Raw genomic sequence first — 13,988 nt, forward strand, 5'->3', positions numbered from 1 at the left:
CAATTCCTGCTTTTTCTACTTAAAAATATATTTGGGAGATCTTTCTACATCAGCACCAAAGAGAATTTCCTTGTTTTTTAAAATAGTTGCACAGTCTACTCTACGGATGTACCATGATTTATATAATCAGTCTCCACGACGAACATTTGAGTGGCTCCCAACTGTTTCTGCAATGGATAATCTTGGAAATGCCTTATTCTGCACATGTCACGTCTAAGTGTGAGAAAGCTTCCCAGAAGTAGGATTGCTAGGCCAAAGCGTGTATCAGTCAGGGTCCCAGCAGGAAATAGCACATTCAAGTTAGGATAATTTGAGGAAGATTTTAATCAAGGGACTATTTACAAATGTGTAAATAGCCAGATGCAGGCCAACCATAAGGAAGAGTGTAGTATCTGAAACTAACAACAGCAGGGGTTCTTATCATCCTGGGCTTGAGGTGCAGAGGGAAGATATCAACACTGGAATTTGGAAGGAGAGAATCCTGTGTGAGGAGCTAGGATGTAAGCCGACCCTAAGTGACTGTGCAACGAGGGGGGCTGAGGGATAAACATTCCTCACTGTCTTCTCTTACTTGGGGCTCCCCATTGGCTGAACCCAATCAGAAGTCACAGGACAAGGCTGTGGGCAGCTGTACCCATACAAGACAGGATCCCAGGGCACAGTAAAGGGTGGGGAAGGTGGAGGCTGGGTTTGCAGGGGCAGACAGAAGAGACCTGGCACAGAGGGGCCATTTGTAATTTTTCTTCTTTTTTTTTGGCCGCACAGCGTGTGGCTTGTGGGATCTTAGTTCCCCGACCAGGAATCGAACCTGTGCCCTCTGCAATGAAAGCACGGAGTCCTAACCACTGGACCACCGGGGAAGTTCCTGCATTTGTAATTTTGATAGAAACAGTCACACTCTCGCCGCTTGTGGCTGTACCAACGTACACAACTGCCTGCGACGTGTGAGAATTTCTGCTTCCCCACAAAGGAAGAGCTTGTGGGGATGGATAATAATTATGATCATGATAACCATCAAGCTCTTGGATTTCTAAAAATCAAATTCATAAATGCAAAGTTGTCTTCGGACTAATATTCATTTTGTATTTCTCTTATTCTGGGTAAGACTGAGCATGTTTTCATATACGGAAGAGCTATTTCCTTTCTTGTTAACTGTCTGTATCTTTGTCCATTTTTCTATTGAGTTGTTGCTTTTTTTTCTTATTGGTTTGAAGGAGCTTTTTAAGTATGAGGGAAACTGGCCCTTTGCGATATGAATCACATCTTCTTTTATTTTTCTCTGCCGTTGTCACTTGTCCTTTGATTTGCCAGTGCTATTTGTGTTTTTTAAACCATGCAGAAACTTCTGGGTTCTATGCTTTCAGACTTAAAGGTATTTTCTTTCTTAGCACTTGCATTCTGAGTTACAGACTCTTCCTCCCTCCAAGGTGAGAAAGGAATTCTTCAAACATTTTAAGGAACCCCCAATCGGTCTCATTCCTTCTCTCCCTCGGAGCTTTTGTCTCCCTCCATCCAAGCAACTGGGTATTCTTCTGTCCCGCAAAACACTGAGGCAGCATCAAGCCCCGAGTCAAAATGAAAATGCGAGCATGCCTTGAAGTAGCAAACTCAAGAAGCAAACCAGACTCAGGAGGGTAGCAAGGAGGAAGAGACGGTCCCCCCAGGCACACAGCCAGCCCAAGGAGCACTCTCTCATGCACAGGGATACTCAGGGCCAGTGCCACTCCCCACAGGTGCACACATGCACTTGCACCTGAAGGATGCTGGGAACCCTCTCCTGCTAGCCACCCAACACATCAGCCTGGGATGGGCTCTGGGAAAATCAAACCCTGAGTCTCCCCTTTCCAAGGATCTGCTATCCCAATCCACAGCGTGCTGGTGACGCTGAAATGTCTTTAAACCTCTGCTCCTGGCCACGCTATGTACCTGAATCAAGGCTGACCTAGAAACTTAACCCGCGATGGACCAGCTAGCCACTCCCTGGGTGAGGCGGGCCGGGGACAGCTTCCAGTCTGCCCGGCCTACCCTCCCTGTACGCACGCCAGATGGGCATCAGTGCAACATGGGAGTCTCCCACGATGCAACCCAGCTGCTGCCCCCATGAAAAGAGTGTCAACGGTCAAGGGGTGTAGAGAGAGGCCAGGCAGGGTCCCCATCCTGCAGAGAAGGGGCGAGTAAGACCCAAGTGTGAACTGAGACTCCAAGCCTGCCGTGTGTTCCATTGTCCCATCAGATTTCACTAACAAAACACAACTTCAAAGATAAAATGATTAAGAATTTCAAGACAACCACAGGAGAGCAATAAACCAAGTGTGGGACTCTTCTACATGCAGGGTCCCTGGGGACTGAAGCCGGCCCTGGCTACAGAGATGAGAGTAACGAGCGCTTCAGGAAGCCTGTTCTGTTTGGAGTCGGGGAGAGTCTTAAGGAGATTCATGAACAAATCCAGGCAGGATGCCAAGATGGGAAATTAGATTTTCCAAGCAAGCAATAATCTAGTACCAGAAATCTAACTAGAAGTGGAGTATGAGTCACCAGGAACAAAGAGAGGGAGGAGGCGTCCCCTGGCTCAGAGCAGGAGAGTGGGGCTTCTCATTGTGTAGTTGTGTGTGTGTACTTCTCAGCTGCTGAACAGAGGGAAGGTTTTGCAGATGCAGAACAAAGGCAAAGATGTGCTACCATCAGAACAAAACAGAGGGACCAGAGGCCACAGGACAGATGACCAGGTAACAAGGGAGTCACACCCAAAGTGGCATTCTACAACCTTGGTGCGCCCAGCACCTAGGGAACGTCCACAATCATGCAGGCCCTCTGCTGAGGAGTAACGATGGGAGATGACATCACATCTCACAAAGATGTCTCTGTGGATGTTCTGAATGGATACAATATTATGGGATAAGTTGAGGTGCCTGGATAGCTCATGGGTGGTAGATGGCAATTTTGACTTGGAATCTTTTGGATTTCTCTAGAAAACCCTGGGTGAGACCTGATAGCGTGATAGTCAAGAGGACTTTTTAATGTGTTTTTAGCTTGAATTCAAGTCTGCTATTTTGTGTGCTATGAAATGCCAATTGTAATTCGGTGATTCTTCATTTGGATTAAATGCTCTTACATTTGCATTTAGATCTGGCTTTTGCACAATGTAAAGGAGAATGGTAAAATTCATGTTAGTAATTAAATTTATATTTTTTTACTTAGAATGACCTTCAATAGAAAAAAAAAAAACGGGCAAGTTGAGAGACACCATGGGAGAAAAGAAAAAGCTTTAGAATAAGCCAACAAAGAGAGGGAGGAGAGAAGATGGCGGAAGAGTAAGACGCGGAGATCACCTTCCTTCCCACAGATACAGTAGAAATACATCTACACGTGGAACTGCTCCTACAGAACACCCACTGAACGCTGGCAGAAAACGTCAGACCTCCCAAAAGGCAAGAAACTCCCCCGGTACTTGGGTAGGGCAAAAGAAAAAAGAAATAACAGAGACAAAAGAATAGGGACGGCACCTGCACCAGTGGGAGGGAGCTGTGAAGGAGGAAGGATTTCCACACACTAGGAAGCCCCTTCGCGGGCAGACACTGTGGGTGGCAGAGGGGGGAAGCTTCGGAGCCGCGGAAGAGAGCGCAGCCACAGGGGTGAGGAGGGCAAAGCGGAGAGATCCCCGCACAGAGGCTCGGCGCCGAGCAGCACTCACCAGCCCGAGAGGCTTGTCTGCTCACCCGCCGGGGCGGGCGGGGCTGGGAGCTGAGGCTCGGGCTTCGGGAGGTCGGATCCCAGGGAGAGGACTGGGGTTGGCGGCGTGAACACAGCCTGAAGGGGTTAGTGCACCACAGCTAGCCGGGAGGGAGTCCGGGAAAAAGTCTGCAGCTGCCGAAGAGGCAAGAGACTTTTTCTTGCCTCTTTGTTTCGCGGCGCGCAAGGAGAGGGGATTCAGAGCGCCGCCTAAACGAGCTCCAGAGACGGCGCGAGCCGCGGCGATCAGCGCGGACCCCAGAGACGGGCGTGAGACGCTGGGGCTGCTGCTGCCGCCTCCAAAAAGCCTGTGTGCGAGCACAGGTCACTCTCCACACCGCCCCTCCCGGGAGCCCGTGCAGCCCGCCACTGCCAGGGTCCCGTGATCCGGGGACAACTTCCCCGGGAGAACGCACTGCGCACCTCAGGCTGGTGCAACGTCATGCCGGCCTCGGCCGCCGCAGGCTCGCCCCGCCTCCTCCGTACCGCTCCCTCCCCCGGCCTGAGTGAGCCAGAGCCCCCGAAGCAGCTGCTCCTTTAACCCCGTTCTGTCTGGGCGGGGAACAGACGCCCTCAGGCGACCTACACGCAGAGGCGGGTCCAAATCCAAAGCTGATCCCCAGGAGCTGTGCGAACAGAGAAGAGAAGGGGAAATCTCTCCCAGCAGCCTCAGAAGCAGCGGATTAAAACTCCACAAACAACTTGATGTGCCTGCATCTGTTGAATACCTGAATAGACAACGAATCATCCCAAATTCAGGAGGTGGACTTTGGGAGCAGGATATATTAATTTTTCCCTTTTTCCTTTTTTTTGTGAGTGTATATGTATATGCTTCTGGGTGAGATTTTGTCTGTATAGCTTTGCTTTATAATAGCTTTATTTTACTTCACTATATTATAGCCTCTTTCTTTCTTTCTATTTTTTCTCCCTTTTACTCTGAGCCGTGTGGATGAAAGGCTCTTGGTGCTCCAGCCAGGCATCAGGGCCGTACCTCTGAGGTGGGAGAGCCAACTTCAGGACACTGGTCCACAAGAGACCTCCCAGCTCCACGTAATACCAAACGGCAAAAATCTCTCAGAGATCTCCATCTCAACATCAAGACCCAGCATCACTCAATGACCAGCAAGCTACAGTGCTGAACACCCTATGCCAAACAACTAGCAAGACAGGAACACAGCCCCATCCATTAGCAGAGAGGCTGCCTAAAATCATAATAAGGCCACAGACACCCCAAAATACACCACCAGACGTGGACGTGCCCATCAGAAAGACAAGATCCAGCCTCATCCACCAGAACTCAGTCACTAGTTTCCTCCACCAGGAAGCCTACACAACCCACTGAACCAACCTTAGCCACTGGGGACAGATACCAAAAACAACGGGAACTACGAACCTGCAGCCTGTGAAAAGGAGACCCCAAACACAGTAAGATAAGCAAAATGAGATGACAGAAAAACACACAGCAGATGAAGGAGCAGGGTCAAAACACACCAGACTTAACAAATGAAGAGGAAATAGGTAGTCTACCTGAAAAAGAATTCAGAATAATGATAGTAAGGATGATCCAAAATCTTGGAAATAGAATAGACAAAATGCAAGAAACATTTAACAAGGACGTAGAAGAACTAAAGAGGAACCAAGCAATGATGAAAAACACAATAAATGAAATTAAAAATACTCTAGATGGGATCAATAGCAGAATAACTGAGGCAGAAGAAAGGATAAGTGACCTGGAAGATAAAATGGTGGAAATAACTACTGCAGAGCAGGATAAAGAAAAAAGAATGAAAAGAACTGAGGACAGTCTCAGAGACCTCTGGGACAACATTAAACGCACCAACATTCGAATTATAGGGGTCCCAGAAGAAGAAGAGAAAAAGAAAGGGACTGAGAAAATATTTGAAGAGATTATAGTTGAAAACTTCCCTAATATGGGAAAGGAAATAGTTAATCAAGTCCTGGAAGCACAGAGAGTCCCATACAGGATAAACCCAAGGAGAAACACGCCAAGACACATATTAATCAAACTGTCAAAAATTAAATATAAGGAAAACATATTAAAGGCAGCAAGGGAAAAACAACAAATAACACACAAGGGAATCCCCATAAGGTTAACAGCTGATCTTTCAGCAGAAACTCTGCAAGCCAGAAGGGAGTGGCAGGATATACTTAAAGTGATGAAGGAGAAAAACCTACAACCAAGATTACTCTACCCAGCAAGGATCTCATTCAGATGTGATGGAGAAATTAAAACCTTTACAGACAAGCAAAAGCTGAGAGAGTTCAGCACCACCAAACCAGCTTTACAACAAATGCTAAAGGAACTTCTCTAGGCAAGAAACACAAGAGAAGGAAAACACCTACAATAACAAACCCAAAACATTTAAGAAAATGGGAATAGGAACATACATATCGATAATTACCTTGAATGTAAATGGATTAAATGCTCCCACCAAAAGACACAGGCTGGCTGAATGGATACAAAAACAAGACCCATATATATGCTGTCTACAAGAGACCCACTTCAGACCTAGAGACACATACAGACTGAAAGTGAGGGGATGGAAAAAGATATTCCATGCAAATGGAAATCAAAAGAAAGCTGGAGTAGCAATTCTCATATAAGACAAAATAGACTTTAAAATAAAGACTATTACAAGAGACAAAGAAGGACACTATACAATGATCAAGGGATCGATCCAAGAGGAAGGTATAACAATTGTAAATATTTATGCACCCAACATAGGAGCACCTCAATACATAAGGCAAATACTAACAGCCATAAAAGGGGAAATCGACAGCAACACAATCATAGTAGGGGACTTTAACACCCCACTTTCACCAATGGACAGATCATCCAAAATGAAAATAAATAAGGAAACACAAGCTTTAAATGATACATTAAACAAGATGGACTTAATTGATATTTATAGGACATTCCACCCAAAAACAACAGAATACACATTTTCCTCAAGTGCTCATGGAACATTCTCCAGGATAGATCATATCTTGGGTCACAAATCAAGCCTTGGTAAATTTAAGAAAATTGAAATCGTATCAAGTATCTTTTCCGACCACAACGCTATGAGACTAGATGTCAATTACAGGAAAAGATGTGTAAAAAATACAAACACATGGAGGCTACACAATACACTACTTAATAACGAAGTGATCATTGAAGAAATCAAAGGGGAAATCAAAAAATACCTAGAAATAAATGACAATGGAGATACGACAACCCAAAACCTATGGGACGCAGCAAAAGCAGTGCTAAGAGGGAAGTTTATAGCAATACAAGCCTACCTCAAGAAACAAGAAAAATCTCAAATAAACAACCTAACCTTGCACCTAAAGCAATTAGAGAAAGAAGAACAAAAAAACCCCAAAGCCAGCAGAAGGAAAGAAATTATAAAGATCAGGTCAGAAATAAATGAAAAAGAAATGAAGGAAACAATAGCAAAAATCAATGAAACTAAAAGCTGGTTCTTTGAGAAGATAAACAAAATTGATAAACCATTAGCCAGACTCATCAAGAGAAAAAGGGAGAAGACTCAAATCAATAGAATTAGAAATGAAAAAGGAGAAGTAACCACTGACACTGCAGAAATACAAAAGATCATGAGAGATTACTACAAGCAACTCTATGCCAATAAAATGGACAACCTGGAAGAAATGGACAGATTCTTAGAAATGCACCAACTGCCGAGACTGAACCAGGAAGAAATAGAAAATATGAACAGACCAATCACAAGCACTGAGATTGAAACTGTGATTAAAAACCTTCCAACAAACAAAAGCCCAGGACCAGATGGCTTCACAGTTGAATTCTATCAAACATTTAGAGAAGAGCTAACACCTATCCTTCTCAAACTCTTCCAAAATATTGCAGAGGGAGGAACACTCCCAAACTCATTCTACGAGGCTACCATCACCCTGATACCAAAACCAGACAAAGATGTCACAAAGAAAGAAAACTACAGGCCAATATCACTGATGAACATAGATGCAAAAATCCTCAACAAAATACTAGCAAACAGAATCCAACAGCACATTAAAAGGATCATACACCATGATCAAGTGGGGTTTATCCCAGGAATGCAAGGATTCTTCAATATACGCAAATCAATCAATGTGATACACCATATTAACAAATTGAAGGAGAAAAACCATATGATCATCTCAATAGATGCAGAGAAAGCTTTCGACAAAATTCAACACCCATTTATGATAAAAGCCCTGCAGAAAGTAGGCATAGAGGGAACTTTCCTCAACATAATAAAGGCCATATATGACAAACCCACAGCCAACATTGTCCTCAATGGTGAAAAACTGAAACCATTTCCACTAAGATCAGGAACAAGACAAGGTTGCCCACTCTCACCACTATTATTCAACATAGTTTTGGAAGTGTTAGCCACAGCAATCAGAGAAGACAAAAAAATAAAAGGAATCCAAATTGGAAAAGAAGAAGTAAAGCTGTCACTATTTGCAGATGACATGATACTATACATAGAGAATCCTAAAGATGCTACCAGAAAACTCCTAGAGCTAATCAATGAATTTGGTAAAGTAGCAGGATACAAAATTAATGCACAGAAATCTCTTGCATTTCTATACACTAATGACGAAAAATCTGAAAGTGAAATTAAGAAAACACTCCCATTTACCATTGCAACAAAAAGAATAAAATATCTAGGAATAAACCTACCTAAGGAGACAAAAGACCTGTATGCAGAAAATTATAAGACACTGATGAAAGAAATTAAAGATGATACAAATAGATGGAGAGATATACCATGTTCCTGGATTGGAAGAATCAACATTGTGAAAATGACTCTACTACCCAAAGCAATCTACAGATTCAATGCAATCCCTATCAAACTACCACTGGCATTTTTCACAGAACTAGAACAAAAAATTTCACAATTTGTATGGAAACACAAAAGACCCCGAATAGCCAAAGCAATCTTGAGAACGAAAAATGGAGCTGGGGGAATCAGGCTCCCTGACTACAGACTATATTACAAAGCTTCAGTAATCAAGACAGTTTGGTACTGGCACAAAAACAGAAATATAGATCAATGGAACAGGATAGAAAGCCCAGAGATAAACCCACACACATATGGTCACCTTATGTTTGATAAAGGAGGCAAGCATATACAGTGGAGAAAAGACAGCCTCTTCAATAAGTGGTACTGGGAAAATTGGACAGGTACATGTAAAAGTATGAAATTAGAACACTCCCTGACACCATGCACAAAAATAAACTCAAAATGGATTAAAGACCTAAGTGTAAGGGCAGACACTCTCAAACTCTTAGAGGAAAACATAGGCAGAACACTCTATGACATACATCACAGCAAGATTCTTTTTGACCCAGCTCCCAGAGAAATGGAAATAAGAACACAAATAAACAAATGGGACCTAATGAAACTTAAAAGCTTTTGCACAGCAAAGGAAACCATAAACAAGACCAAAAGACAACCCTCAGAATGGGAGAAAATATTTGCAAATGAAGCAACTGACAAAGGATTAATCTCCAAGATTTACAAGCAGCTCATGCAGCTCAATAACAAAAAAACGAACAACCCAATCCAAAAATGGGCAGAAGACCTAAATAGACATTTCTCCAAAGAAGATATACAGATGGCCTACAGACACATGAAAGAATGCTCAACATCATTAATCATTAGAGAAATGCAAATCAAAACTACAATGAGATATCATCTCACACCGGTCAGAATGGCCATCATCAAAAAATCTAGAAACAATAAATGCTGGAGAGGGTGTGGAGGAAAGGGAACACTCTTGCACTGTTGGTGGGAATGTAAATTGATACAGCCACTATGGAGAACAGTATGGAGGTTCCTTAAAAAACTACAAATAGAACTACCATACGACCCAGCAATCCCACTACTGGGCATATACCCTGAGAAAACCATAGGTCAAAAAGAGTCATGTACCAAAATGTTCATTGCAGCTCTATTTACAATAGCCAGGACATGGAAGCAACCTAAATGTCCATCGACAGATGAATGGATAAAGAAGATGTGGCACATATATACAATGGAATATTACTCAGCCATAAAAAGAAATGAAATAGAGGTATTTGTAATGAGGTGGATGGAGTTAGAGTCTGTCATACAGAGTGAAGTAAGTCAGAAAGAGAAAAACAAATACAGTATGCTAACACATATATATGGAATCTAAGGAAAAAAAAAAAAAAAGGCCATGAAGAACCTAGTGGCAAGACGGGAATAAAGACACAGACCTACTAGAGAATGGACTTGAGGATATGGGGAGGGGGTGGGGTGATATGTGACAGGGTAAGAGAGTGTCATGGACATATATACACTACCAAATGTAAAATAGATAGCTAGTGGGAAGCAGCCGCATAGCACAGGGAGATCAGCTTGGTGCTTTGTGACCACCTAGAGGGGTGGGATGGGGAGGGTGGGAGGGAGGGAGATGCAAGAGGGAAGAGAAATGGGAACATATTGTATATGTATAACTGATTCACTTTGTTATAAAGCAGAAGCTAACACACCATTGTAAGGCAATTATACTTCAATAAAGATGTTTAAAAAAAAAAAAAAAAGAAAAGAAAAAGCTTTATATTTTAGTACCTTTGGTGGTACTTTTTCCTACTTTTTAATCCAATGGGGCCCTGCATTTTAATTTTGCTCTGGGCCTTGCAAATTCTGCCACCAACCCAGCCTGTAGTTCACTGCTGCCTGACAAGAAACCAAAGCCTTAGGTTGAATTCAAGGCTGCCACCAGCCTTTCCAGTGTTCCCACTACTGTCCCACACATCACATCCTGCTCTGACACTCCCATCACCACCCACCCTGCCCCCTCCCCGACTCCCCACCCAGCAATCCTTGCCATTGATACCCAAAGAAAAAACTTTCCATTTTTAAGGCCCAGCTCAAGGAGATGCAACCTGGGCAAAGTGATTCTTCTCTGAATTTCAACTCCTCCTAAACAGACAGACAGACAGACAGACAGACAGCCCTCATGGAACTTGCTGCCCCCTATTCTCCTGGTAGAGAGCAGAATGCTGTCTTTTCTCCTACCCAGCACAGCCTGACACCTGGCGCATCTTTGCTAATCAATGAATGAATGGATTCAGAAAGACTCTACAAATAAAACTACATACTTTTTCTCCTGGAAATTAAAAAAAAAAAATACAAAAAAAAGCACAAAGAAGAAAGTACCAATCATCTTTATTTTTACCACCAAGCACCAACCATTGTTTACATCTTGGCATATTTATTTCTAGTTTATGTCTTGTTTTGGTAAAAATACTTGTACGCACTCATTAAAAAATTAAAAATAATGTATAAAAGTAAAATCCCAGCATCCTGATATTTCCATCATTAACATTAGGTGAACAGAATCCCAGAGATCTTTCTATGCATAGACACACACAACACACACACAAACACACTCACACAGATGTTTCTGTCTAAATTTATTTTACTTGGAAAAAAACTGAAGCAAAGCCTGAAGAAACTGTTGACACAAATTATTTCCGTAAGAAAGAATAGCTCCCTAAAATATCCCTCTAAAGTTAAAGAAAATTACAAAAGACATTAGGAAGTTGGAATATGATCTGTTCACAGCATTCTAACTGTTCGACCCTGTTTACCGATCCATGCTTTCAAAGACGAGAACTAGGACTTCCTTGGTGGTGCAATGGTTGGGAATCAAGCCATTTCCTGCGACAAAGAGTCAAACCTTATCACTGATGCGCACATTACTAGGAAATGTTTTCTTTAGAGCACATTTTGCTATGGCCTCGCTTCCACCCCTTTTGTCTCCAAGCCAGAACCGTAGGGGGAAGGATACTTTGAAACCTGTTCAAGATGCGGGACAAGTGACGGAAGGCCTGTTGGTCTCAGCCGCCGGGGTCAGTTAGTGTGACACCTGGGGGAGGGGGGACTCCAGGCCTCTCGCTCGCTGCGCCTGCCTCTGCACCTCCCATCTCGTTCCGCTCAGTTTCTAAGACTTTTTGCCAAACAAAAGCAAGGAGATCAAACAAACATTAAAAGAGAGAGAGAGACGGACAGACAGACGGGACATCTAGAGTTTCTCAAAGCCATCGCTAGCCACACAAGTGGGTTGATGGATCCAATTAACTGGGTTTAACTGGTTTCTTTGGTCAGGGTTGAAACGCGAGCGTCGACTCGCACCCCGTTCCTCATTCCTTCCCGACCCTGGAGGGGGACCCACTCCTGTCCCCGCGACGCTGTCCCATCGCCCCGTCCTCCCTCCAGCTTCCAAGCGATGGGTCTGAAATGACATAGGACACTCCAGCTCCGGTTGCCCTTCCGTGACCCTCTCCCGCCCGGGAACAAAGGATGGCTAAACTCAGTTTGCTCTCTTGGAGGGCGGGCGGAAAACCCCGGACCGGAGACCCGAGCCGGTAACCCAGTTTTGCAAGGCGTTGTGGATCGTGAGGAGTTTGACTTTTGAACTTGACAGTGGCTCTCATCTCGCAGCGACCCGCGCCCTCGGTGTGGCAGGTGGCGGAGCCGCAGGGCTGGGCGCGTGAAGACGGCTCCCAGGAGGGGCGATGAGCGCGGGACGGCCGGCCAGGGCCGAGGGCAGCGCGGCCGCGGGGGACAGTCAGCGGACGCACTCCAGCGACCCGCCGGGCCGCGGGGGGCGTGGGCGGGGGGCGGCCCCCGGGAGAAGGGCGGCGGCAAACCCCCCTCCCGGCCCGGAGCGCCGGCGGGAGCCCGTGGAGTCCGGTGCGGGGCGGGGGAGAGACAGGAACCTGGAGAGGGATTCCGGGAAGCGGCTGCGGGGAGGCGGCGTTCGCCCGGTCCCCACCCCCTGTCCCCGCCGCCCCAGTAGTCCCGCGTTACCTCGGCCGCTTGGCCTCGCCGTTGTCCTCGGGGTGCCAGCCTCGGGCGCACCCGCCGCAGCCGGGCTCCGCCGCCACTCCTCCGCACCCCTGGTCGGCGCTCGCGACCAGGATGCGCGCGGCTGGCGGCCCCTTCGGCAGTGACGACCGTCGTGGGGCAAAGGCGAGAAGAGTGGCGGGGTGGTGGCCCTCACCATCCGCTCCGATGGTGCCCCGGATCGGTCCTCGGGGTCTCCTCCCCGAGAGGTGGAGCAAGTCTTCAGTGCGGGTGCGCGCGCCGAGCGCCGGCCCCCAGCGGAGAGCTCGGGCCCGGGCGGGGCGGGGACACCAGGTCTTGTAATTTACCGAGATTTATTAAAACAGCGCCTCCCGCCGCCACCCCTCCTCCATGTAAGCTCCACTGGGGAAGAGAGAAAGGATTTTGGCTGTTGTGTTTACAGCAGTATCCTCAGGGGCTGGAACAGTGCCAGTCACTTAGAACAACGCCTAGCACATTTAATCCACTCAATAAAAATGTGTTGAATGAATGAATGAACGAAAGACCGAACGGGCTCTCTCCTGCACTCCCCGCCTTTACTAGTTCCACAAACTGCTCAGACCATAATTCTCCAATCAATAAAACAGGGATAAAAATAACTATCATTGAGTTGTAAAGGCTTGGTATCGTTGCAGGCTCAAGCAGAACTTTGTAAATATGGTAAATATTGGCTCCCTCCCCCTTCTCTGTGGCTCTTTCCTCTGTGCTCCTGGTTGCCCAGTCCTCCACTGATTAACGTCTTTGGGGGTAGGTAGAGAGGAAAGACAGTCCCTCATTATTTTGTTTACCTATCATTTATATCCCATCAATTTCCAAAATAGAACATGAGGTAGCTTTCAGTAAAATGTGTGTAAATTTAAAAAAATTTATGGGCTTCCCTGGTAGCGCAGTGGTTGAGAATCTGCCTGCCAATGCAGGGGACATAGGTGCGAGCCCTGGTCTGGGAAGATCCCACATGCCGTGGAGCAACTGGGCCCGTGAGCCACAATTACTGAGCCTGCGCGTCTGGAGCCTGTGCTCCGCAACAAGAGAGGCCGAAATAGTGAGAGGCCCGCGCACCGCAATGAAGAGTGGCCCCCGCTTGCCACAACTAGAGAAAGCCCTCGCACAGAAACGAAGACCCAACACAGCCATAAATAAATAAATAAATTACTTAAAAAAATTTTTTTTAAATTTCTGTTTATTTTTTGGCCGTGCCCAGGGTCATGCCAGATGCAGGATGCTAGTTCCCCAACCATGGTTGGAACCGTGCCCCCAGAAATGGAAGGGTGGATTCTTAACCACTGGACCACCAGGGAAGTCCCAAATGTATGTATATTTTAAACATTAAAGCTACTGAAATGTACATGT

The 13,988-nt window shown here is 45.6% G+C and overlaps 1 protein-coding gene across 2 annotated transcripts in view; it reads right to left on the reverse strand.

Annotated features, from left to right (window-relative positions):
- IFNAR2 (interferon alpha and beta receptor subunit 2) overlaps positions 1–13,890 on the reverse strand; it is a 33,390-nt gene extending 19,500 nt beyond the window's left edge. The window contains exon 1 of one of the 2 annotated variants that reach the window (XM_082395069.1): positions 12,603–13,890. In XM_082395069.1, the coding sequence (XP_082251195.1) occupies positions 12,603–12,798 (196 nt within the window). In that variant the 5' untranslated portion in view covers positions 12,799–13,890. The remainder of the gene's footprint in view (positions 1–12,602) is intronic. The other variant, XM_082395068.1, reaches the window with a different exon arrangement.
- Positions 13,891–13,988: the final 98 nt, after the last annotated feature.

This window comes from Balaenoptera borealis (genome assembly GCF_965194805.1).
Source record: "Balaenoptera borealis genome assembly, chromosome: 5".
Lineage (NCBI taxonomy): Eukaryota > Metazoa > Chordata > Mammalia > Artiodactyla > Balaenopteridae > Balaenoptera > Balaenoptera borealis.